The sequence below is a fragment of the Sus scrofa genome, chromosome 6 (assembly GCF_000003025.6).
Source record: "Sus scrofa isolate TJ Tabasco breed Duroc chromosome 6, Sscrofa11.1, whole genome shotgun sequence".
Classification (NCBI taxonomy): Eukaryota; Metazoa; Chordata; class Mammalia; order Artiodactyla; family Suidae; genus Sus; species Sus scrofa.
Window position 1 is genome coordinate 46,558,197 of NC_010448.4, and position 25,635 is coordinate 46,583,831.

The following is a 25,635-nucleotide window of genomic DNA, read 5'->3' on the forward strand; positions in this document are numbered from 1 at the left end:
GGTTGTAACTGATACTGCTGAATGTGTTGTGGGAATAGATGTGTTAATTATAGGTAATAATTCTATCCAAAGAGATATTCCCAATGGGGAAATGCCACAATTAGAACAGTGGTAGTGGCACAAGTACACAACCTGGAGCACACTAGACTTCTCCAGTGTAGTCCTGTATTTACCATGAAGCAATACAGAATGCTTGGGAGAGAGAACAGAGGTAGCAGAGACCAGAGGTCATTATGCTGATCAAGGAGCTAATGGAGGAAGAGGTACTATTATGTCACATGATAGTCCTCGGTGGCCAGTGAAGATGACACTGTTACTTGGCACGGGATTGTGGACTACCACAAGTGCAGTGTGGCAGTAGTCTCTCTTGCACATGCAGTTCCTATCTTAATAATTAGGGAGTCCATAATGCAGACTGAAGACATCTGTCTTGCAGTGGTTGGGGGACAATGTTAATGCCGTCTCAGGATCCCACTGCATTCTGAAGATCAGAGCCAATTTGCCTTCACAAGATTCTAATTTCCTTTATTTTATCATGCAGCCACAGGCTACCTGATTTCTTCCCAATTCATCACTAGAGAATAGGCGGAGACCTAAAAAGGCTGAAATATTACCAGGAGTGTTCTGATACTTTTATATGGATGGTATTATGCTGATTGGGAGGGCTAAGGGCAGCATGTAGATGGCCTTTCATAAGATGAGTCAAGTTCTGGAATATTAAAATCCCAATAAGATACAGGGGCTAACCTCTGAAGTAAGATTCTTGGAAACCATGTGGGCTCATGTCCAGAGAAAAGCCCTGAGCTTTTAAAAGAAAAATTGTTGGTCTTCAAACTCTAGCAAACAAAAATGAGGCACAACATTTGATAGGCTTGAGTGTTGGAGGCACTTCATGTCTCACATGAAGATACTACTGAACTCGGAGTTCCTGTCCTGGTGCAGCAGAAATGAATCTGACTAGGAACCATGAGGCTGTGGGTTCAATCCCTGGCCTTGCTCAGTGGGTTAAGGATCTGGTGTTGTCATGAGCTGTGGTGTACGTCACAGACGCGGCTTGGATCTGGCATTGTGGTGGCTGTGGTGTAGGCTGGCAGCTGTAGCTCTGATTAGACCCCTAGCCTGGGAACATCCATATGCACAGGGCAGCCCTGAAAAGACAAAGACAAAAAAAAAAAAAAAAAAAAAAGATACTACTGAACTCAATACATAAGAGCACACAAAGGAGGAGTTCCTGTTGTGGCTCAGCAGGTTAAGGACCCAACATAGTATCTATCAGAATGTGGGTTCGATCCCTGGCCTTCCTCAGTGGGTTAAAGATCCAGCATTGCCACAAGCTGTGGTGTGGGTCGTAGATTCAGCTAGAATCCCACACTGCTGTGGCTGTGGCATAGATGGGCAGCTGCAGCTCCGATTTGACCCCTAGCCTGGGAACTTCCATATTCCCCAGGGGCGGCTGTAAAGATCACCCAAAGGAGGTACTGAGTAACAACAGTCTCTAGAAACCACACAACAAACTGTACAGGCTCCCCTTCCTTCTGGCCAGTCAGCCCTCATGAGTATTTTGAGCTGCAGATGTCACCAACTGACAATTAAGGAAACTGAAGCCTGTGGCAAAAAGATACGACCACTAGGTAACGACATCTCCTTAGGTTTCGGACATTGCACTTGCCTGACACCATCAACCAGTATATTAGTTTCCTAAGGCCGCCACAGCAAAGTACCACAAACTGGATGGTTTGATATGCCAGGAATGTATCTGAATGGAATCTCAATGGAACCTATGGGATAAGGTCAGATAAGGATCCAGGGAAGGGACACAGGACACAAAAAATACAAATTGTAAAAGATAAAATGTCGATTTCATTAAAATTAAGAAATGTTCATCAAAGATATAGAGAGTGAAAAGATAAGCCAGAGACTTTGAAAGGGTTTTTGTAATACATTATGGACTTGTATTATAAATATAAAAGAATTCTCCTACAAATCAATAAGAAAAAGTGACAACCCACCCCAAAATAGGCAAAAGGCTTGAATAGCCATTTTACAAAAAGTATATTTAAATGCCTAACAAATGGCATAGGAAAAGATGCCAAAAAATAGTACATCTCAAAGAAACGCAAATTAAAACTACAGGGTAATTCTACCATATCCCCAGTAAAATAGTTAAAATCAAAGGGACTCACCAGATCAATTACTAGTGAAGATGTGGACCAAATAGAAATCTCAAACATTGCTACTGAGAATGCAAAATAGCATAGCCACTTTGCAAAACTGGCAGCATGTGATAGGCAGGATAATGTCCCCCATAGATGTTCATAGCCTGGATACATTAGGGTTCTCCAGAAAAATAGGACATATATATTGTCAACCTAAAATTCTAAATCCAGAAAGTGTCATCCAAATATTAAGATAAAATGCTTATTCTTATCAACAAAAGCTGAGATAATTTATTAGCAAAATACATGTACCACTAAATGCTAAAGGGAATTTTTGATGTAGAAGAAAAGTTATGTCACATGGATCAACATTTTTTTCAAAGAATATTTGGACTTTGTGTAAATTGTAGAAATATTCTTCAGCCTTTTCTGGAGTGAACAATCATCTAGATTCAACTGACTACACTTGTGATTTTAAATTACTGATTTATGATGTTGCACAAATATTCATGGTTGGAAGTACCAGTTTTGTTTTACTTTGTTTAAAGTTATGCAAGAGTCATAGAATTAAATGTCAGGCTTTCATGTTTAAATATTCTATGAGGAGCTCTTTAAAGAGAATTGGGAATTCTAAAATTTGCCTATAAAAAGGGTCAAGTAATTTCTTTAGAAATGGCTAGCTGTTTTGTCCAGTTTTTATTGGATTTCTGTGCTCATCTCTCTTGACTCAATTCTGGAGATTTGTTTTTGGAGAATAAGCATTTTACTTTCTTCAAAATTATTAGCAAAAAGGGTATATAAGTTGCCCCCCAAATCTCTAATTTGTAGCAATGTCAATTTCTCAGTCACAATGCTTATCCTCTTTTTCTGACCAGAATATCCACATTGTTTGGTTCAAGAAACACCATTTGTGCTATTCATCCATTCAGATGTTTCACTTATTTCAGTTATTTTCACCTTCCTTTTTACAAATACATCCCATTGTCTTTAGATAATTGTGGGACTTTTTTTTAGTTTCTCAAAACTATATACTCATTTAAAAATTTTCTAGTACATCCACGAATGTAGAGCTGTAAATTTTCTTCTGTGCAGTTTTGTCAGGCACCATTTTCTATGTAGAATACACACTATAATTTACTCCTAGTGAAACTAATTTGTGTTGGTTTCACCCTTAATCAAAAGGTAATTCAGATGAGAACTGGATTGGTATTTAGATATTTTGGCTTCCCCATGTGCTTTCCTATGTTAGATAATGTGTTTTATAATATTACTGTTTTTGTCTTCTTCTCATTATTCTGTGATAGTTGTGGTCTCAACCACTCCAGACATATTTATGTACATTTTCACTCCAGAATGTTATGATTCAGCACAAAGACTGAGTTCTGTAGGAAAGCTTTACCACATTTTAACACCTTTGTTTAACTTTGGTTTTAAGTTTCTTTCCAACATGAACTGTCATATTATTGCATATATATATCATGGGTCAAACATCATTCTATAAATAGATGAAGATAGTGGTTGTTCACATTTACTGAACAATTCCGCAGTGACACGCATCAGTTCATTAACTTCTGTAATCCTCATTACACTCGCATGACAGTTACTATTAGTCTCCTCCATTTTGCTATACTTGGAGTATACTACTTAATTGAAAGCAGGAGTTCTTGTTGTGGCTCAGCGGACAATGAATCTGACTGGCATCCATGAGGACACAGGTTCAATCCCTAGCCTTGCTCAGTGGGTTAAGGATCCAGCATTGGGAGTTACTGTTGTGGAGCATCAGAAACAAATCTGACTAGGAACCATGAGGTTGTGGGTTCAATCCTTGGCCTCGCTCAGCGGAGTTAAGGATCCGGCATTGCCGTGAGCTGTGATGAAGGTTGCAGACATAGCTCGGATCTGGCGTTGCTGTGGCTGTGGCACAGGCTGGAGGCTATAGCTTCGATTAGATCCCTAGCTTGGGAAACACCATATGCCGTGGGTGCGGCCCTGAAAAGACAAAAGACAAAAGGAAAAAAAAAAAAAAGACTTGGGGAAATGTATGTAGATTTGAGCCCAAACAAAGAAGCTTAGAGGTACTGATTAAGAAACTGATTAAATTCAGTACTACATTGCTGTGGCTGTGGCGTAGGCCAGCAGCTATAGCTCCGATTCAACCCCTAGGCTGGGAATCTCCATATGCCTCAGGTGCCACCCTAAAGAGCAAAAAAAAAAAAAGATTGAAAGCAGTACTATGTTCTTACAAAGTATAAACAGTATATATATAATATAAACACACACACATACATATATATATATTTATATATGTGTGTGCAATTGCATTTTAAAAGGCTCTTGAATGAAACTGCCAATAGTGGCAAATTTAGGAAAGAAACTAGAGTAAGGGAAATAGAAAAAGGGAGTTTAGCTTATCTGTAATGTTTAAAAAAATTTAAAGTATAAGGTACTCATGGGTGATTTCAGAAATACAAAATAAAGCAGACGAGTACATAAAATGCGGAAGCGGTATTGAAAGGAGCACTGTTTATAAAGGCAAAATTTAGAAGGTAAATATATTTTATCAACAGATTAGCAAAATAATAATAGAGCCACTCAGATAAACACGAACTCCATTCAAGTAAAAATGATGATATAATTTTTACTGACTTGGAAGACTGTTTATGACATATTCTGTCATAGAAAAGGTAATTTATAAAATATGACATTTACTTTGAAATTTTTCTAAATATTAATTTTCACCATTTGAGAGTGATTATTGTAATGGGTGATAGGTTTAAAAATTTCTTTTGTATTCCTCTAAAAAAATCACAATAAAATATTAAGATTAAAAGGGAACTCTCTTTAAAAAAAAAGGGGTGGTCTTATTTGTATTAAGATATATAAAAAGTAAAAATAACACAAAAAGGTACAGGTACAATTACAGACATATATGTATATACATATACATATGCACACATATACATATGGAATGATACTTAAATTGTTGTCCTGAAACTTAAGCTTATATAAACAAGCATATATCACCAAACTATAGGAAAAGAAACTAGAGAGGATAAGTAGTTATGGGTGCAGAATCTTGGAGAAAAAGAAATAAACTCAGAACTATAATGCACAACAAAAACTTAATACTGATTAGAAAATAATTTTATGATCAGTAAAGAGGCACAGGACAAAAACACCTTAGAATTAAATTAGCAAATATGAAATAAAACCCCAGGGTTATTCCTTAATAAACTGTCTGATGTTTAAGGTTGATCTACAAGAAAAGTTTTCATTTTCCTCATTCACATTTATAAATTCTGACATTAAGGAGTGAATGGTTGATGAAGATTTTCTGACATACACTATATTCTTAGACAATCAGGTTGTGAAATGCAAACAAAAGCCTCTTTTTTTTTTTTTTTTTTTTTTATGGCCACATCTGTGGCCTATGGAGGTTCCCAGGCTAGAGGTAGAGGCCTACACCAGAGCCACAGCAACAAGGGATCCGAGCTGTGTTTGTGATCTACACCACAGCTCATGGCAATGCCGGATCTTTAACCCACTGAAGGAGGTCAGGGTTCAAACCCACATCCTTATGGATACTAGTCCAAAATATAAAAGCCTCTTCAAATTAATCACGGGATATTTTATTAGCATGAAGTCCTGTCTCAAATTAGGCAAAATCCATAGTGGAATGCCTTTTCCCACAGATACTGTTCAGAGTTTCTTACTGGCATGACCTTTTTGATGCTGATTAAGATTTGAACTACGTACAAAAACCTTCCCGCATTCATGGCATTCATAGAGTTTCTCACCCTTATGAATTCTCTGATGTTGAGAAAGGTCTGCAGAAAGATGAAAGGCCTTTCTACATTCCTTACATTCAAAGGGTTTCTCACCAGTATGAATTCTCTTATGTCGGACAATGGCTGAGCTACTACTAAAAGTTTTCCCACATTCCTTACACTTATAGGGTTTCTCACCCATGTGAGTTCCACAATGTTGACTAAGGCCTGAAGAGTAATAAAAAGCCTTTCCGCATTCTTTACACACATATGGTTTCTCACCGGTGTGAATTCTCTGATGTTCTATAAGTTTTGAACTGCTGCAAAAGGCCTTTTCACAATCCTTACAGACATAGGGTTTTTCACCAGTATGAACTCGCTGATGTCGATTGAGGGCTGAACTACTCCTAAATGTCTTAGCACATTTTTCACATTCATAGGGTTTCTCACCAGTATGAATTCTATGATGTATAAAAAAATATGATGCACTCTTAAAAGCCTTGCCACATTCCTTACATTCATAGGGTTTTTCACCTGTATGGATTCTCTGATGTCTTTTAAGATCAGAGGAATAATAAAAAGCTTTGCCACACTCTTTACATAGATAAGGTTTCTCGCCAGTGTGAATCCTCTGATGTTCTGTAAGTATGGAACTGCTACGAAACGCCTTTCCACATTCCTTACACACAAATGGTTTCTCACCAGTGTGAATTTTCTGATGCAGAATAATGGCTGACTTACTACTAAAGGCTTTTCCGCATAACTTGCATTGATAGGACTTCTCACATGTGTGAATCTTCTGATGGGATTTAAATATTGAACTAGTACTAAAGGCTTTTCCACATTCTTGACACTCATATATTTTCTTCTTACTATCAATGCCCTGACTTTGTACACAGTCTAAGGCCCTATCACATTCCTTATGTTCAGAGGATTCACCAGGAAGCATGATCTGATGCTGAGTGTGTTCTAAACCTCGACTAGTGGCCTTTCCATATTCCTTAGATTTACTGAATTTCTTGCGGGTATCAATTTTCTGCTGTGCAGTTAGTTGCAAATCAGGCACAAACGATTTCTCATTGTCCTTGTATTCACAGGCTTTCTCATCAATATAAGTTTTTTTATATGGAGTAAGAAGAGATGTGTGCTGACTGAACGTGTGTACATTTGCATTGCTGAAAATAACTTGATTAAATTTTTTTTCATGAGATCTTTGTTTTTGCTCAGTCTTTCTTTTCCATTCCCAATCATCTCTATAATAAGAACTGTCAAGTCCATGTTTTGTAAGATGTCCCAATGAAAACCACTGACATGATTCTATTCCATAAATGTCCTTCTTCGAAGAGAATTCCTTAGTTTCACACCTAGATCCACAGTCTGAAAGAAAGCATAAAAGAAAATATTCATTTTTTTTCTGGAAGAACTGAAACATTTATGGTATAAACAGGGGAATTAAACTGAATTTAATGTATATGAATGTGAATGACATATAGTGATCAAATATACTGGTAGAATGTGATAAAGGGATATCATTTTTATTAGATCCCACATATAAGTGATATCATATGATATTTGTCTTTTTCTGTCTTACTTCACTTGGTAGGATAATCTCTAGGTCTGTCCAAAATGGCATTATTTTGTTCTTTTTTACACCTGAGTAATATTCCATTGTACATGTGTGCATCTTCTTTGTCCATTCCCCTGCTGAAGGACATATAGGTTGCTCCCATATCTTGGCTAATTGTAAACAGTGCTGCAATGTACAATGGGGTGTATGTATCTTTTCAAATTACAGTTTTCTCCAAATAGAACGCCTACAAGTGGGACTGTTCGATCACATGGTAATTCTATTTTTAGTTTTTTGAGGAACCTCCATACTGTTCTCCATAGTGCTTGCATGAATTAATATCCCACCAACAGTGTAGACGGGTTCCCTTTATTCTACAACCTCTCTAGCATTTATTATCTGTAGATTTTTTGATGATGACCATTCTGACTGGTATGAGATGGTACCTCATTGTAGTTCAGCTCTGCATTTCTCTAATAATTAATGATGTCTAAGCATCTTTTAATGTGCTTTTTGGCCATCTGTCTGTCTTCTTGGAGAAATGTCTATTTAGATCTTCTTACCATTTGTTGATTGCAAACAACCCAATTTTATATTGTAAAAATTTATGTATACATTTGCTTATATATAATTTATATTTGTATTTGTGTACATATATATTTGTATATACATGTATTTTATTTGTATATATTTATATATATTTGTATATATGTATTTATATTTATATATAAATATATTGTATTTGTGTATCTATATTTATATCTATTTATATTTGGCTTATTTATATATATACTTGCTTTTATATATATTTATATAAAGGCGAAAAAAAGGGAGTGACTTAGGGCTTTCCATTCATTACACTCATAGGATTTTTCACCATTATGAATTCTCTGATGACAAATAAAGGCTGTACCACCATTAAATTCTCTAATGCAACCCTTACATTTAAAGGGTTTCTCACTTGAATGAGTATCCTGATACAGAAAAAAAAAATGTGAGGCATTAGTAAAGGCTTTCTCACTTTCCTTAAATTTATTAGATTTTGCTCTGGTAAAAACTACCTAATGCTGTATAAAGTCTGAGCCACAATTCAAAGACTTTTGACATCCCTCACATTGATAGGATTTCATACTGCTATGTACTGTACTACATAAAATATGTTTTGAAGGCCTTCTTATATTCTCTATAGGCATAAAAATTTTTGCCAGTATGACTTCCTTTTTTTTTGGTGGGGGGTGGGGGGTTAGGGCTGCACTTGTGGCATATGGAAGTCCCTGGCCTTGGGGGTGAATTGGAGCTGCATCTGCCAGCCTATACCAGTCACAGCAATGCCAGATCTGAGCGACTTACACCGCAGCTCACAATAATGCTGGCTCCTCAACCCATTGAGCAGGGCCAGGGATTGAACCCACAACCTCATGGATACTAGTCAGGTTCATTATTGCTAAGCCACAATGGAAACACCTAGTATGACTTTCTCGATTTGTAGCAAGTTGTGAGTTTTATTCACAGGCATATATTTATGTTTTCTGCATTCATAAGATTTATCTTTAGTATTAAATGTTTTATGTAGAGAAAGATGTATGCTGAAAGAAAGTGAGCGTGTCTTCAGAGGTACATGACACTTAGAGATGTCTTTCCTGAGATCTCTGTTTAAGTCCATGCTTTGTAAATCCTTCCATTGTAACCCTTTGGGATGAATCTATTTCAGAATTTTCGAACCCTGGCCTCATTCAGTGGGTTAGGGGTCCGGTGTTGCCATGAGCTGTGGTGTAGTTCGCAGATGTGGCTTGAATCCAGCATTGCTGTGGCTGTGGCGTAGGCCGGCAGCTATAGCTCTGATTTGACCCCTAGCCTGGGGACCTCCATATGCCACAAGTGTGGGCCTAAAAAGACAAAAAAAAATTTTTTTTTCTGTATCCCCTGGATATAAATTTCTTAATAGGTCATATATTTTATAATCTCTGTATCTCCCAGAAAAATATCCTCCACAACATACAAAATATAAGGGAGTGTTGATTGAAGAAATGAATATGTAAATAAAGTAATGAATAAAAACTGAACAGGAGCTCCCATTGCGGCTTGGTGGAAATGAATCTGACTAATATCTATGAGGATGCAGGTTTGATCCATGGCCCTGCTCAGTGTGTTAAGGATCTGGCATTGCTATGAGCTGTGGTGTAGGTCGAAGACACAGCTTGGATCTGGCATTGCTGTGGTTGGCATAGGCCAGGGGCTATAGCTCCAATTTGAGCCCTAGCCTGGGAATCTCCATATGCTTTAGGTGTGGGCCTAAAAAGACAAAAAAAAAAAAAAAAAAAAAAAGAACATATTAAATGCCAAACTGTTCAAGAACGTGACACATATGTAAACTGAAAGGTAAAAGAAACTGAACCTGTAAGAAGGGATAAGATGGAGTTCCCACTATGGTTCAGTCGGTTAAGAACCCAACCCGAGACAACAGTGTCTGCGAGGATGTGGGTTTGATCCCCAGCCTTGCTCAGTGGGTTAAGGATCTGGCATTGCTGTAAGTGGCTTAGATCTGGTGTTACTGGGGCTGTGGCATAGGACTCCAGCAGTAGCTCCAATTTGAACCCTAGCCCAAGAACCTCCATGTGGTCTTAAAAAGAAAAAAAAAAAAAAAAAAAAAGGAATACGATCCCAAATAAAGGCAGATGTTTGTCCTCAGAATCACCTGCTAAGAACAGGAAGAAAGTAACACAGAAAAGAAAAGAAGAGTTGTGTGTATTTGAAAGCTCATGGTGAGGTTTACTTTTTTCTTACGGTTGTGGACTTTGAGGGGAGATTTCTCAAAATAGCTCAAAGATATGGCCAACTCATTGAGCAGCTGAGTTACATCCTGCATTCCTCTCCCTTTGCATGATCATCAATCACTTACCTTGGTTCAGGCCCCTTGTCATTTCACTGTCAAAAACACCCCAAGGCTCCTTGCCTTGCTCCAATAAAGAGATCACGTCTGGCTTGGGAATGGAAAGTCCTACTCACAAGAGAAGAAAGAAAATTTTTATGTTGTAGATGTCAGCACTCAATTCTTGTCCTGTGATCAGCAAATAAAAGAGGATATCACTACTGCAAGGGCCACAAAAAGCAGAGAAGATGGAGCTTTGGCCTTATGTCTCATGATGCTATTCTGCCATTTCGTTAGGAATAGAGAGAAAAAATGAAAAGATATATGAAGGGAGCTGAAAAATTCTTCCTGTGGGAAATCACATAAGCCAGAGGGCAAACTATAACTTTTTGGCGATAGGTAGGCTTACCGACTGAGACCAGGTTGCTGTAATTCTCCAACATTACGCATCTGTACAAATTCCTTTGAGTCAAGTCCAGGCATTCCCACTCCTCAAGAGAGAAGTTGACGCACACATCCTTGAATATCACAGATTCCTGAAACAAAAATTTGTGTAATGAAAAAAAAAAAAAAAACGATTTCAAAATGGAAGGAGAGAAGAAAAAGATAAAAGTAGACAAAGAAGGAGTTCCCGTCGTGGTTCAGTGGTTAACGAATCTGACTAGGAACCATGAGGTTGTGGGTTCAATCCCTGGTCTTGCTCAATGGGTTGAGGATCCGGCGTTGCCATGAGCTGTGGTATAGGTCGCCGATGCAGCTCGGATCTGGTGTTGCTGTGGCTCTGGCGTAGGCCAGCGGCCACAGCTCCGATTAGACCTCGAGCCTGGGAACCTCCATATGCCGCAGGAGCAGCCCTAGAAGTGGCAAAAAGACAAAAAAAAAAAAAAAAAAAAAAAAAAAAAAGATGAAGAATAGGAGAGTTTTGTTTGTAGACATAGAAATGGAGAGCAAATAGGTTGGGGTCAATGCCTGTGATGTGAATGAACAAGAGTTAGTGTTAAACTAATTCTTGTAGACAAAAACTCCTGTGCATAATGAAGACTCTAAAATCCATTCTGATTGTAAAATATATTATATTAAATTAAGAGTAATATCCCAGTTAAAAAGCTAAGTGGTACATAGTATATTCTCAATAAAGAGGAGTATCCTCCTGCTCCCCCATTTTCCCTGAAAACTCAAGTTATAAATAATTGGTAGACCCTTGGCAGGGTATCAAAGGATAAAATTTTAGAATAATTAGAATATAGAGAAGATCCTAACACTTTCAACAATCAGAAAACAAGTCACATGAAGGAACTCAGAAACAGAAACACAATGGCCTGCTCAAAAGTACCCTGAAATGAAAAAGGAAAAACCAAAAAATGTGATAAATTTTTTAATACTAGAGAGAAATGAATCCTTGACTAGAATGACTTAACCGGCCAAAATTTACACTCATGTGAAGGGTGCATGTGACATTTCTAGATGACCAAAGTCTCAAATATATATCTCCTATGCAGCCTTTTTCTTCCTTTTGTTAGTAATGTTTTTTATTCTTTTATTTAAAACAGATTTTTCAGAGTTCCCGTCGTGGTGCAGCGGAAGTGAATCCAACTAGGAACCATGAGGTTGCACGTTCAATCCCTGGCCTTGCTCAGTGGGTTAAGGATCCAGTGTTGCCAAAAGCTGCAGTGTAGATCGCAGATGTGGCTCAGATTTGGTGTTGCTGTGGCTGTGGTGTAGGCTGGCAGCAACAGCTCCGATTCGACCCGTAGCCTGGGAACCTCCATATCCTGCAGGTGTGGCCCTAAAAAAGACAAAAAACAAACAAACAGATTTTTTTCAGCTTTAATGAGAAATTCACAAATTGTACATATTTAAAGTATACCGGAGTTCCTGTCGTGGCTCAGTGGAAACGAATCTGACTAGTATCCATAAAGACGCAGGACCAATCCCTGGCCTCGCTCAGTGTGATAAAGATCTGGCGTTGCCCTGAGTTGTGATGTAGGTCACAGCCTCAGCTTGTATCTGGTGTGGTTGTGGCTGTGGTGTAGGCCAGCGGCTACAGCTCTGATTTGAACCCTAGCCTGGCAATCTCCATATGCCGTGGCTGCGGCCCTCAAAAAAGACAAATAAAGTATACCAAGTGACGATTTGACACACATATACTTTGTGAAGTGATGACCACAATCAGGTTGATTAACGTAGCCATGGCCTCAAACAGTGACCTTTTTCAGGGGAATGAGAAGTGAGAAACCTTAAGATCTACTCTCTTAGGAGTTCCCGTTGTGGCACAGAAGAAACAAATCTGACTAGGAACCATGAGGTTGTGGGTTTGATCCCTGGCCTCACTCAGTGGGTTACGGATCCCGAGTTGCCGCGAGCTGTGGTGTAGGTCACAGATGAGGCTCAGATCTGGTGTTGCTATGGCTGTGATGTAGGCCGGCCGCTACAGCTCGGATTGGACCCCTCGCCTGGGAACCTCTATATGCCGCAAGTGCGTCCTTAAAAAGACCGCCCCCCCCAAAAAAAACTACTCTCTTAGAAAATTTCAAGTTTCTAAACAGCGTAATTGACTATAGTCACCATGATATACCTTAGATTCTCAGGTTTATTCATCTTATGGCCGAAGGCTTGTACCCTTTGACCAGCACATCTCCATCTCTTCCAGCCTCCAGCCCTTAGCAACTACCATTCTATTTTGGTTCTATGAGTTGGACTTTTTCAAAAAATATATACACATAAATGGAACCATAGTATTTGTCTTTGGCTAATTTCACTTAGTATAAAGTTCTCTAGATACATTCAGGTTGTTGCAAATGCACAATATCCTTCTTTCTCCTGGCTGAATTCCATTATATGTAGATCTACCCACACACTGATAGAAGAAAAAAAAAAAATCAATATAGCAAAAAGGCAAGAGAAAGTCCCAGTGAATGATGGCTGTCTCACCTACATTTTGTCTGCTCATCCATCAATAGACACTTAGGTTGATTCCATATCTTACTGTGAATAATGCTGCAATGAATATGAACATGGGAATGCAGAAAACTCTTCCAGATAAACTGATTTTGTTTCCTTTGGATGTATACCCAGAAATGGGCCTGCTGGACCATATAGTACTTCTATTTTTTATTTTCTGAGGAATCTCTGTATTGTAGTCCATAACAGTTGTACCAATTTACATTGCAACTAACAGTGTACAAAGATTTCCTTTTCTCCACATCCTCACCAATACTTCTCTGTCGTCTTTTTGATAAAAGCCATTCTAGCAGCTGTGAGGTGATATCTCAATGTGGTTTTGATTTGCATTTCTTTAATGATTAGTGATACTGAGAACTTTCATGTATCAGGGGGCTATTAGTATATCTTCTTTGGAAAAATGTCTAGTCAAGTCCTTTCCCCATTTTTAAATGAGGTTTCCTTGTATATTTTTGCTATTGATTTGTATAAATTCTTATATATTTTGGATATTAAGACAGTCGATTCACCCTACCAAGATGGTGATTATGGTCAACATAATTAATAGCAAATTTCTACATCTCTGCCAAAATGAGAAATGAAAATGGAAGTTCTTATTAATATTTCTCATAATATTGATACTTATTTTTATAATATCATAAGGATCAGTAACTCTGCCTACCTCTTATTGGAGTTCCTGGTCTATGAAAACTTTTAAAAATTGTAGCCATTTTTTTTCTTACTAAAGTTTTTTTTTTTTTTTTCTTCTCTCCCACCTGCCCCCCACAACCAGGCTGTGTCTGCAGTATGCAGAAGTTCCCGGGCCAGGGATTGAGCCCACAGCAGTGGCAATGCTGGATCCTTAGGGTGCTGAGCCACCAGGAAACTCCTTTTCTCATTTAAAAAAAAAAAAAAGCTATTGAAGTATCACTGATTTACAATATTGTGTTAATTTCTGCTGTACAGCAAAGTGATTCAGTTATCCATGCACACATACCCATTCCCACATAGGTTATCACATACTATTGACTAGATTTACCCGTATTATATACAGCAGATCCCTGTTGACCATCCACTCCATATGCAGCAGTGTGCACATGTCAATCCCAGGCTCCCAGTCCATCCCTTCCCTGCACCTTTCCCCTTCGTATCATTATTTCTGATTGCACATACAAGTGATATCATGATATTTTTCTTTTCTGTCTGACTTATTTCACTTAGTATAATTTCTAGTTCCATCCATGTTGCTGCCAATGGTATTATTTCATTCTTTTTTATGGCTGAGTAACATTCCATTGTATATATCTATCACGTCTTTATCCATTCATCTGTTGACAGACATTTAGGTTGCATCCATGTCTTGGCTATTGTAAACAGTACTGCGATGAACATTGGAATGCACATGTATTTTTGAATTATGGTTTCCTCTGGGTATATACCCAGGAGTGGAATTTCTGGATCATATGGTAATTCTATTTTTAGTTTTCTGAGGAACCTCCATATTGTTTTCCATAGTGGTTGCACCACAATTTATATTCCCACAACAGTGTAGGAGGGAACCCTAGGGTTCCTCTGAACCCTATCCAGCATTTATTGTTTGTAGACTTTTCAGTGATGGCCATTCTGATTGGTATGAGATGATACTTCATGAGATTAATGTTAAGCGATAATTTGAAAAAATATGTGATAGTTTATCATTTGAATGGTATGCAAAAGTCATACTTATTAATCTTTTCTATAAGGGACTCCTGGTTTTGCATTACTAAAAAAACATTCCTTTCTTCTGAAGAAACATTCACCAAGACAGACCACATTCTGGGACCTAAGATACATATTAAGCAAATTTAAAAGACTAAAATCACACATTGTCTAATCTCAAACAACAATGTAATTAAACTAGAAATCAATAATAGAAAAATCCCAAAATATGTGGAGATTTAACAACACGATTCTAAATAATACATTGGTCAAGGAAGAAATCTCAAGAAAAATTTTAGAATGTTTTTAAATAAAAGGAAATGAAAATATAACTTGCCATTTTGTGGTATGCAGTAAAAGCAGTCCTTAGAGGGAAGTTTATGGCAACGAATGCATACATTCAAAAAGAGGGAAAATGTAAAATCAATAGTCTACGCTTCTACCTAAGAAGCTAGAAAAAGAGCAAGTAAATCCAAAGTAAGCAGAAGAAAATAAATAGTAAGAACTAGACCAGAAATCAATGAAATTGAACGCAGGAACTCAATAGACAAAATCAGCAAAACTGAAAGCTGGTTCTTTGAAAAGATCAATAAGATACATAAGCTTCTAGCCAGGCTAACTAGGAAAAAAATGGGAAGATGTAAATTAGTAATATAAGAAATAAGAGCAGACATCACTACAGATTTCATAGACTAAAATAACAATAAAGGAATATTATGAATAACTCTATGCCCACAAATATGATAACCTAAATGGAATGGAACAATTCCTTTAAAGACACAATATGCCAAAAGTCACACAAGATGAAACACTCTGAATAGGTGTAAATGTATAAGTGAAATTGAATCAGTAATTAATAATACTCCAAAATAGAAGGCACCAAGGGTTCACTGGTGAATTCTATAAAAAAATTACAGAAGAAAAAAAAATTAAGGAAGAAATTATTCCAATTCTTTACCATCTCAGAGGAAAGAAGCAGAAAGAATACTTTCTAACTCATTCTATAAGGAAAATATTACCCTAATATTAAAACCAGCTAAGACAATACAAGGAAGAAAAAAAGCTAAGGACCAAGTATCTCTCATTAATATAGACACAGGGAGTTCCCATTGCGGCTCAGTGGGTTACAAACACAACTAGTATCCATGAGGATGCGGGTTCGATCCCTGGCCTCACTCACTGGGTTAAGGATCCAGTGTTGCGATGAGTTGTGCTATAGATCGACAATGTGGCTCAGATCCCGCATTGCTGTGGCTGTGGCTGGCAGCTGCAGTTCCAATTGGACCCCTAGCCTGGGAATTTCCATATGCTGTAGGTGTGGCCCTAAAAAGCAAAATAAACAAACAAATATATATATATATATATATATATATATATATATATATATATAGAGAGAGAGAGAGAGAGAGAGAGAGAGAGAGAGGCAAAAAAATCTCAAGAAAACACTAACAATTCAATCCAACAATATCTAAAAAAGAATTGTACAAATGACAAAATGGGATTTACCCCACATATAAAAAGCTGGTTCGAATTCTGTAAATCAATTAATGTAATCCATCACATCAACAGACTAAAAGGAAAAATCACATAATCATAGCAATACATGCAGAAAAAACATTTGAAAAAGGAAGGAGGAGCCCAAGAGGAGATCGGTGTTGTCAGTTAAACCCGCTCCTGCAAAAGTGGAAACGAAGCCAAAAACGGCGGCAGGAAAGGATAAATCTGCAGACAAAAAAGTACAGGGAAAAGGGGAGCAAAGGGAGAACAGGTTGAAGTGACTAACCAGGAGACCAAAAGATTTGCCTGTAGAAAACGGAGAAACTAAAAAAAAACAAAAAATGAGGAGCACCCCGGCCTCTGATGAAACAGGACAGAAAGATGCCAGGTCTGATTAACACCACATGTCCAGTCCTGTCAGTGGTCCATCTCCCTTCTTGTACAATCCAGAGGAATTTTTTTTTTTTTTTTCGGCTTTTTAGGGCCGCACCCAGGCACATGGAGTTTCCCAGGCTAGGGGTCCAATTGGAGCTGTAGCCGCCGGCCTACACCACAGTCACACCCACACCAGATCTGGGCAGCATCTTGGAAATGGCAACCTCATGGTTCCTAGTCGGATTTGTTTCCACTGCACCACAATGGGAACTGCCAGAGGAACATTTTAATCAACTATTGTATAAATGCAAGTTTTTAAGTAACTCTAGAAACATTTTTAAGAAGGAGGGAATCCCACCTCATCCCATTTTTAAAGTTTTTTTTTAAGAGGTGAAATCATTTGCTGGTTGTTTATCTTTTGGTACAACCAGAAAATAGTGGGATATTGAATATGGGAGGCTTTGATTGTCTTGGGTGTCAGCTTAACATTCCATAGATGGGGTAGCTTTTATATCCTATAATACAAACATACTAAATGGCAATTTGGAGTCAGTTGTGCATTGAACGTTTTGAACACTTTAAAACATTTCTCTTTCCATGTTGTTTTTTGGTAGAACTGTTTCCTAAAGCAAACCACTCCTTGATCTTGACTCTCCTAGTCAGAATTTTGTGCACTCTGTAACATCATTGGTTGTGGTGGTGTGGTTTTCCTAGCAATTTTATTAATGTGCTGGGAAAGGTTGAAAATTTGAGTTCATAGTGTATATGATATTAAATTGTGAATTAGTGGGACTTATGATACAATGGCATATCAACATTTGAAGATATCGGTACTATATCCTGTTAAGGAAAATTTGCCTCCAAATTTTAAGCTGTAAAGTCACTGGAATAACCATTGAGAAAGAGTAACAACTATAGGACTTTTTTAGATTTTTGGTACATATGTTAAGAATTGTGTACAAATTGAAATGTCTGTGTACTGATCCTCAAAACAACCAATAACATCTCAGTTATGAAAGAAAAAAAAATTTTTGCATATGACTGCCCATGGAGATAATCTGAAAGAATCAACAAAAAAAATCTCCCCAGGAGTTCCTGTTGTGGTAGAAAAATCTGATTGGTATCCATAAGGGTGCAGGTTCAATCCCTGGCCTCACTCAGTGGGTCTGGGATCCCACATTGCCATGAGCTGTGGTGTAGGTCACAGACATGGCTTGGATCCTGTGTTGCTGTAGCTGTGGTATAGGCCAGCAGCTGTAGTAGCTCCGATTCGATCCCTAGCTTGGGAATTTTCACATGCTACCAGCACAGCCCTAAAAAGCAAAAAAACAAAAACAAAAACAAAAAACAAACAAACCTCAAACTAAATATAAGATTATAGCAAGGATAAAGGATACAAAGTTAACATACAAATGTCGATCACTTTCCTACATACTAGTAATGAACAAGTGGATTTTAAAGTTAAAAACTATATGACTTACATTAGCATCCCCTCAAATGAAATGCTCAGGTATAAATCTAACAAACTATGTACAATATTTTTGTTATGAGGGAAATTACAAGACTCTAATAAATAAAATCAAATAGGTAAATGGAGAAATATTTCATATTCATGAATGGTAAACTTCAATATTGTCAAGGCATCAGTACTTCCCATCTTGATCTATAAATTTAATGCAATCCAAATCAAAATTCCGGCAAGTTATTTTGTGGATATTGGTAAGTGGATTCTACAGTTTAGATGAAGAGCCCAAAGGCCTAGAATACCCAACACAATACTGAAGAAGAAGGAAGTTGGAGGACTGACACTTCTGACTTTGAGACTAACTGTAATGGTACAGCAATCAAAATAGTATGGTAGGAGTTCCCATTGTGGCTCAGCAGTAACAAACCGGATTAGCATCCATGAGGGTGAGGGTTCGATCCTGGGCCTTGCTCAGTGGGTTAAGTATCCAGTGTTACTGTGAGCTGCAGTGTAGGTCGCAGACATGGCTTGGATGTGGCGTGGCTGTGGCTGTGGCTGGCAGCTGCAGCTCCGATTTGACCCTTAGCCTGGGAACCTCCATATGCCGCACGTGTCCCTAAAAAGACAAACAAACAAAAACAGTCCGGTAGTGGCAAAAGAAGAGACAAAGAGAGCAATGGAACAGAATAAAGTGCCCATATATTGTTCCATCTAATATAACAAACTGATCTTTGACAAAGGAACAAAGGTAATACCACAGAGTATTTTCAACAAATGGTGCTGGAAAAACTGGACATCCACATTAAAAAAAGAATCTAGATTAAAATTAAATGTTTAAAATTAAAAATATATTACAAAAACTAACTCAAAATGAATCATAGATCTATATATAGAATGTGAAGCTATAAATCTCATAAAAGATAACTGAATAAAATCTAAATAACTCTCGGTTTGGTGATGACTTCTTAATTTTTTTAACTTTATTTTTATCAAGGTATAGTTGACTTACAGTATTAGTTTGGGTGTACAGCATAGAGATTCAGTATTTTTATAGATTATACTCCAATATATAAACATATCCTTGTTGTTTATCTACTTCAGGCATAGTAGTTAGTATCTCTGAATCCCATAACCCTATCTCGCCTCTCCCTCCTTCCCGCTTCCCCACTGGTAACCACTAGTTTCTTTCCATTATCTGAGTCTGTTTCTGTTTTGCTGAATACATTTGTTTTACTTTTTAGATTCCACATATAAATATCATACTTTGCCTTTCATTGACTTATTTCACTAACATTCTCTAGGTTCAGTTATATTGCTACAAATGGCTCAATTTCCTTCTTTCATGGCTGAGTAAAATTCTATCGTGTGTGTGTGTGTGTGTGTGTGTGTGTGTGTGTGTACACATCTTGATTCATTTGTCTATTGATGGACACTTGAGTGGCTTCTACATCTTGGCTATGATAAACAGTGCTGCACTGCTATGAACATTAAGGTGCATGTATATTTTTGAATTCTTGTTTTCATTTTTTTATAGATATATACCCCCTAGAGTAGGATTGCTAATTCATACGGTAGTTCTATTTTCAGTTTGTGAAGAACCTCCTTACTGTTTTCCACAGGGCTGCACCCATTTGCATTCTGACCAACGGTGATCCTTTGATCCCTTTTCTCCACACCCTTCCAACATTTTTTATTTGTAGACTTTTTGATGATAGCCATTCTGACAGGTGTGAGGTGTTTCATTGTGGTTTTGATTTGTTTCTCTAATAATTAGCAGTGTTGAACATCTTTTCATAGGTCTGTTAGCCATTTGTACATCTTCTTTGGAAAAATGTTTATTCAGGTCCTCTGTCCATTTTTTTGGCCCCACCCATGGCATGAGGAAGTTCCCAGGCCAGAGAATGAACCTGCACCATAGCAGTGACTTGAGCAGAGCAGTGACAATGCTGGATCCTTGACCTGTTAAGCCAATAGGGAAGTCTTGTCTGTTTTTTGTTTGTTTTTTTCTGTCTTATTTGGGTGTTATTTTTATGTTGAATTACATGAACTGCTCTTGTATTTTTTTCTTATTTTCCCAAAACTATATTGCTATATAGTTTATGTCAAACTATTCTGCCTACGTCTTCTTCTAGGAGTTTTACGGTTTCAGATCTTACCTTTAGGTCTTTAAACCATTTTGAGTTTATTTTTGCACATAGTGTAAGGAAATGTTCTAATCTTGTTCTTTTAATTGTGGCTGTCCAGTTTTCCCAGCACCACTTATTGAAGAGAGTCTTTCCTCCATTGTATATTCTTGCCTCCTTTGTCATAGATTAATTGACCATAAAATTGTGAGTTCATTTCTTTGCTCTTTTTTCCATTGCATTGATCTGTTTCTGTTTTTGTGCTGTTTGGGTTACTTTAGTTTTGTACTATAGTCTGAAGTCAGGGAGGCTGGTAACTTTCAGCTTTGTTCTTTCCCTCAGGGTTGCTTTGGCACTTCAGAGTCTTTTGTGGTTCAGGAAGTTCCAATCATGGCTCAGTGGTTAACGAATCTGACTAGTATCCATGAGGACGAGGGTTGGATCCCAGGCCTTGTTCAGTGGGTTAATGATCCGGCAATGCCATGAACTGTGTTGCAGGCTGCAGATGCAGCTTGGATACTTGCAGGCTGCAGATGCAGCTTGGATACCGAGTTGGTATGGCTGTGGCCGGCAGCTACAGCTCCAGTTCGACCCCTAGTCTGGAAACCTCCATATGCCGAGGGTATGGCCCTAAAAAGACAAAAGACAACAACAAAAACAAAAAAGGAGTCTTTTGTGGTTCCGTATAAATTTCAGGATTATTTATCCTAGTTGTGTGGAAAATGTCATGGGTATTTTGATAGGGACTGCATTAAATCTTTAGATTGCTCTGGCCGTTTTGAAAATATTAATTCTTCCAATCCAAGAAAATGGAATATCTTTCCATTTCTTTGTATCATCTTCAATTTTCTTCATCAGTGTTTTATAGCTTTCAGAGTATAGGTCTTTCATCTCCCTGGCTTAAATTTATTCCTATGTATTTTATTCTTTTCAGTGTGATTTTAAACAGGATTAAAGATTTTTCTTTTAATCTTTCTGATCATTCATTATCAGTGCATAGAAAAGCAACAGATTTATATATAGTAACCTTGTATCTTACAAATTTACTGAATTCATTTATTAATTTTAACAGTTTTTTGGTAGAGACTTTAGGATTTTCTATGTAAAGTACCATGTCATCAGCAAATAGTGAGTTTTACCAACTGTCTTCCAATTGGATGCCTTTTACTTCATTTTCTTGTCTGATTGCTGTGGCTATGCCTTCCAATACTATGTTAAATAGAAGTGGTGAAAGTGTGCGTCCTTGCATTGTTTCTGAAATTAGAGGAAAGTTTTTGTTTTTTACCACTGAATATGATGTTAGTGGTGGATTTTTCATAAATGGCCTTTATTATGTTGAGATATGTTCCCTCTATACCACTTTTGATAAGTTTTTATCATTAATACATGTTGAATTTTGTCAAATTTTTTTTGGCATCTATTGGCATAGTCACGTGATTTTTATCCTTCCTTTTGTTAATATGGTGTGTCATGTTAATTTCTCTCTTTTTTGAGGCGTTCCCGTTGTGGCGCAGTGGTTAACGAGTCCAACTAGGAACCATGAGGTTGTGGGTTCGGTCCCTGCTCTTGCTCAGTGGGTTAACGATCCGACGTTGCTGTGAGCTGTGGTGTAGGCTGCAGATGCAGCTTGGGTCCCGAGTTGCTGTGGCTCTGGTGTAGGTTGGTGGCTACAGCTCCGACTGGACCCCTAGCCTGGGAACCTCCATATGCCGCGGGAGCGGCCCAAGAAATAGCAAAAAGACAAAAAAAAAAAAATTTTTTTTCTCTCTTTTTTGAATGTGGAAAAAGTATTTTATTTTTAATTTTTTATTATGATTGATTTACAATGTTCAATTTCTGTACAGCAAAGTGACCCAGTCATGCATATTCTTTTTCTCACATTATCCTCCATCGCAAGAGATTAGATATATAATTCCCTTGATTGATTTCTGAATATTGAGCCACGCTTGTGTTCCTGGAATAAATCTCACTTGATCATGGTGTATGATGGTCTTTATCTACTGTTGGATTCAGTTTGCTAATATTTTGTTGAGAATTTTTGCATCTATATTTATCAAAGATATTGGCCTGTAACATCTTTGGTTTTGGTATCAGGATTATGCTGGATTCACAGAATGTATTTGGGAGTTTGGGAGTGTTCCCTCCTCTTCAATCTTTTCGAATAGTTTCAGAAGGATAAATTGTTCAAATTGTTTCTTCATTTAGTCTTGGCAGGTTGTACATTTTTATTTTTATTTATTTATTTATCTATTTTACTTTTTTTCTTTTTTTTGTCTTTTTTAGGTCTGCACCCGTAGCATATGGAGGTTCCCAGGCTAGGGGTCTAATCAGAGCTGTTGCTGCTGGTCTACACCACAATGTGGGATCTGAGCTCCGTCTACGACCTACACCACAGCTCGCAGCAATGCCAGATCCTTAACCCACTGAACAAGGCCAGGGATCGAACCTGCAACCTCATGGTAGGATTCGTTTCCACTGTGCCATGATGGGAACTCCAATACATTTTTAGAAATTTGTTCATTTCTTCTAGATTGTCCAATTCATTGGCATATAACTGTTCATAGTATTTTCTTATGATTCTTTGTATCTCTGTGATATCAGTTGTAATTTATCCTCTTTCATTTCTTATTTTATTTGGGTTCTTTCTCTTTTATACTTGGTGAGCCTGATTAAAGATTTATCAATTTTATTCATCATTTCAAAAAAACAGCACTTGGTTTCATGAATTTTCCTGTCTTTGTCTCTATTCCATTATTTTCCCTGATTTTTATCATTTCCTTCTTTCTGCTGACTTTGTGCTGTTTCTTTTTCTAATTCCTTTAGGTGATAGGTTAGGTTGGTTATTTGAAATTCATCTTGTTTCTTGAGGAAGGCCTATTATCACTATATATATCCCTCTTAGTACTACTTTTGCTACCTCCAATAGAGTTTTAGATAGCTGTGTTTCCATTTTCATTTGTCTCAAGGTATTTTCTGATTTCCTCTTTGGTTTCTTCATTGGCCCATTGGTTTTACATTAGCATGCTGTTTAGTCTCTATGTATTTGTTCTTTTCCCATTTCCCTTTCTGTAGTTGATTTCTAGTTTTATACTGTTGTAGTCAGAGAAAATGCTTAATATCATTTCTAGCCTATTTGTTGAGATTTGTTTTGTAGCTTAGCATGTGATCTATCCTGGAGAATGTTCCATGTGCATTTGCAAAGAATGTGCATTCTGCTGTTATGGGATGTAATGTCCTATAGATATCTATTAAGTCCAACTGGTCTATTGTGTCATTAAAACCACTGCTGGCTTTTTGATTTTCTGTCTGCAGGTGATTTTCTGTTCATAGATGTGAGTGGAGTACTCCCCTCCCCATATTTTGTGCTTTTGATGTCATATTTTACATCTTCATGTTTATTCCTTAACTGTTTATTGTAGTTACATTCGCTTTTATAAGTTTTCTTTTAGTCTTCATTTTGGCTTAAGTGTTTGATCATCTGTCCTTAACTATATCTTTGCCTTTCCAAGTGGGATTTTCCATTCTTATAGATTCTTCTTTTCCACTTAGAGAAGACACTTTAATAATCCTTTAGGGTAGGTTTAACACTGATGAACTCTTAGATTTTACTTCTCTGAGAAGTCCTTTATCTCTCCTTTGATTCTAAATGATACTCTTCCTAGGTAGAGTATAGTAGGTCACATGTTTTTCCTTTTTGGCACTTTGAATATGTCATGACACTCCTTATAGACCTGCAAATACAGAAAAAGTGGTCGGTAGCCTTATGCAGATTCCTTTGACCCTTGTTTCTCTCTTGCTGTCTTCAGAACTATCTTTAACTTTTGCCATTGTAATTACTAAATGTCCTGGTGTGGGTCTGTTTGCGTTCACCTTGTTTGAGACCCTCTGTGCTTCCTGTACCTTAATATCTGTTTCTTTCTTCAGGTCTGGGAAATTTTCAGCCATAATTTCCTCAAAAAAAAAAAAAAATATATATATATATTTTTTTTCCTTGGGGGGGTCTTTTGTCTTTTTATGGCCATACCTACAGCACATGGAAGTTCCCAGGCTAGGGGTCCAATCTGAGCTGTTGCTGCTGGCCTATGCCAGAGCCATAGCAATGTCAGATCTGAGCTGTGTCTGCAACCTACACCACAGCTCATGGCAACACTGGATCCTCAACCCACTGAGCGAGGCCAGAGATCGAACCCACAACCTCATGGCTCCTAGTTAGATTTGTTTCCGCTGCAGCACTACAAGAACTCCTCAAATATATTTTTGATCCCACTTCTCTCTCTCTTCTTCAGGGATCTGTCTAATGCAAATGTTGGTATGCTTAATGTTATCCCAAAGACTTCTTAAACTGTTCTCATTTTTTAAAACTTGTTTTTCTTTTTGATGTTGTGATTGGGTGATTTCCATTATTCTATCTTCCAGATCATTTATGCATTCTTCTGCAACATTTAGTCTGCTATTCATTCCTTCTCTTGCATTTTTATTCGTTACACAATTCTTTAATTTTTAAAATGTTTTCAGTTCCCTGTTAAAGTTACCACTGCATTCATCTATTCTTTTCTCTAATTCAGTTAACATTCTTACTTCCAGTGCTTTGAATTCTTTATCTGGTTAATGTGTATTTCTGTTTCCTTTATTTTTTCAGGGTTTTTGTCTTGCTCTTTCAATTGAGACTAGTTCTTCCACCTTTCCATTTTGCTTAACTTTCTCTACCTGTATAAATTTAAGAAAAACACCTACCTATTACAGGCTTGAATGGATGTTCTTATGTGGAAGTGTCCCTGTACAGATGTGTGCCCAATGCCATTAGTGAGAGAGCTGGATATGATATGGATGCAAGTTACATCTTTTCTCAGGGCTATCACTGTGGTAGGGAGTTAGGCTGGAGATGGAAAGGCTAGAGATGGAGCCAAGAGTGAGATGGGACTTCCCTGGAAGTGAAGAGTGATAGCTTAGTAGCCATTACTGCCCTTTTGGTGGGGGTGGTGGTGGTGAGGGTTCTGATCCTATGCTATTGGAGAATACCGCAGGATAGGGCCCAAGCTGGCTCTGTTTCCTTTAAGTGTATACTGTCCCCTCCCCTAGCACTGGGACCCTCACCCCAGGTGGCGGGGGTCACCAAAACAAGAGGAGCCCACATGAGCTCTTAGCCCATGTTGTCTTCAGAAGTCTGAGCTGTCTCCA

The 25,635-nt window shown here is 37.6% G+C and overlaps 1 protein-coding gene across 1 annotated transcript in view; it reads right to left on the reverse strand.

Moving 5' to 3' along the window:
* The window catches only part of LOC102164415 (zinc finger protein 420-like), a 71,984-nt gene that overhangs the window by 16,862 nt on the left and 29,487 nt on the right, over positions 1-25,635 (reverse strand). The window contains exons 3-5 of the mRNA XM_021097540.1: positions 10,769-10,895; positions 10,390-10,491; positions 5,857-7,300 (exon numbers count right to left, since the gene is read on the reverse strand). Of these exons, the coding sequence (XP_020953199.1) occupies positions 5,857-7,300; positions 10,390-10,491; positions 10,769-10,895 (1,673 nt within the window). The remainder of the gene's footprint in view (positions 1-5,856; positions 7,301-10,389; positions 10,492-10,768; positions 10,896-25,635) is intronic.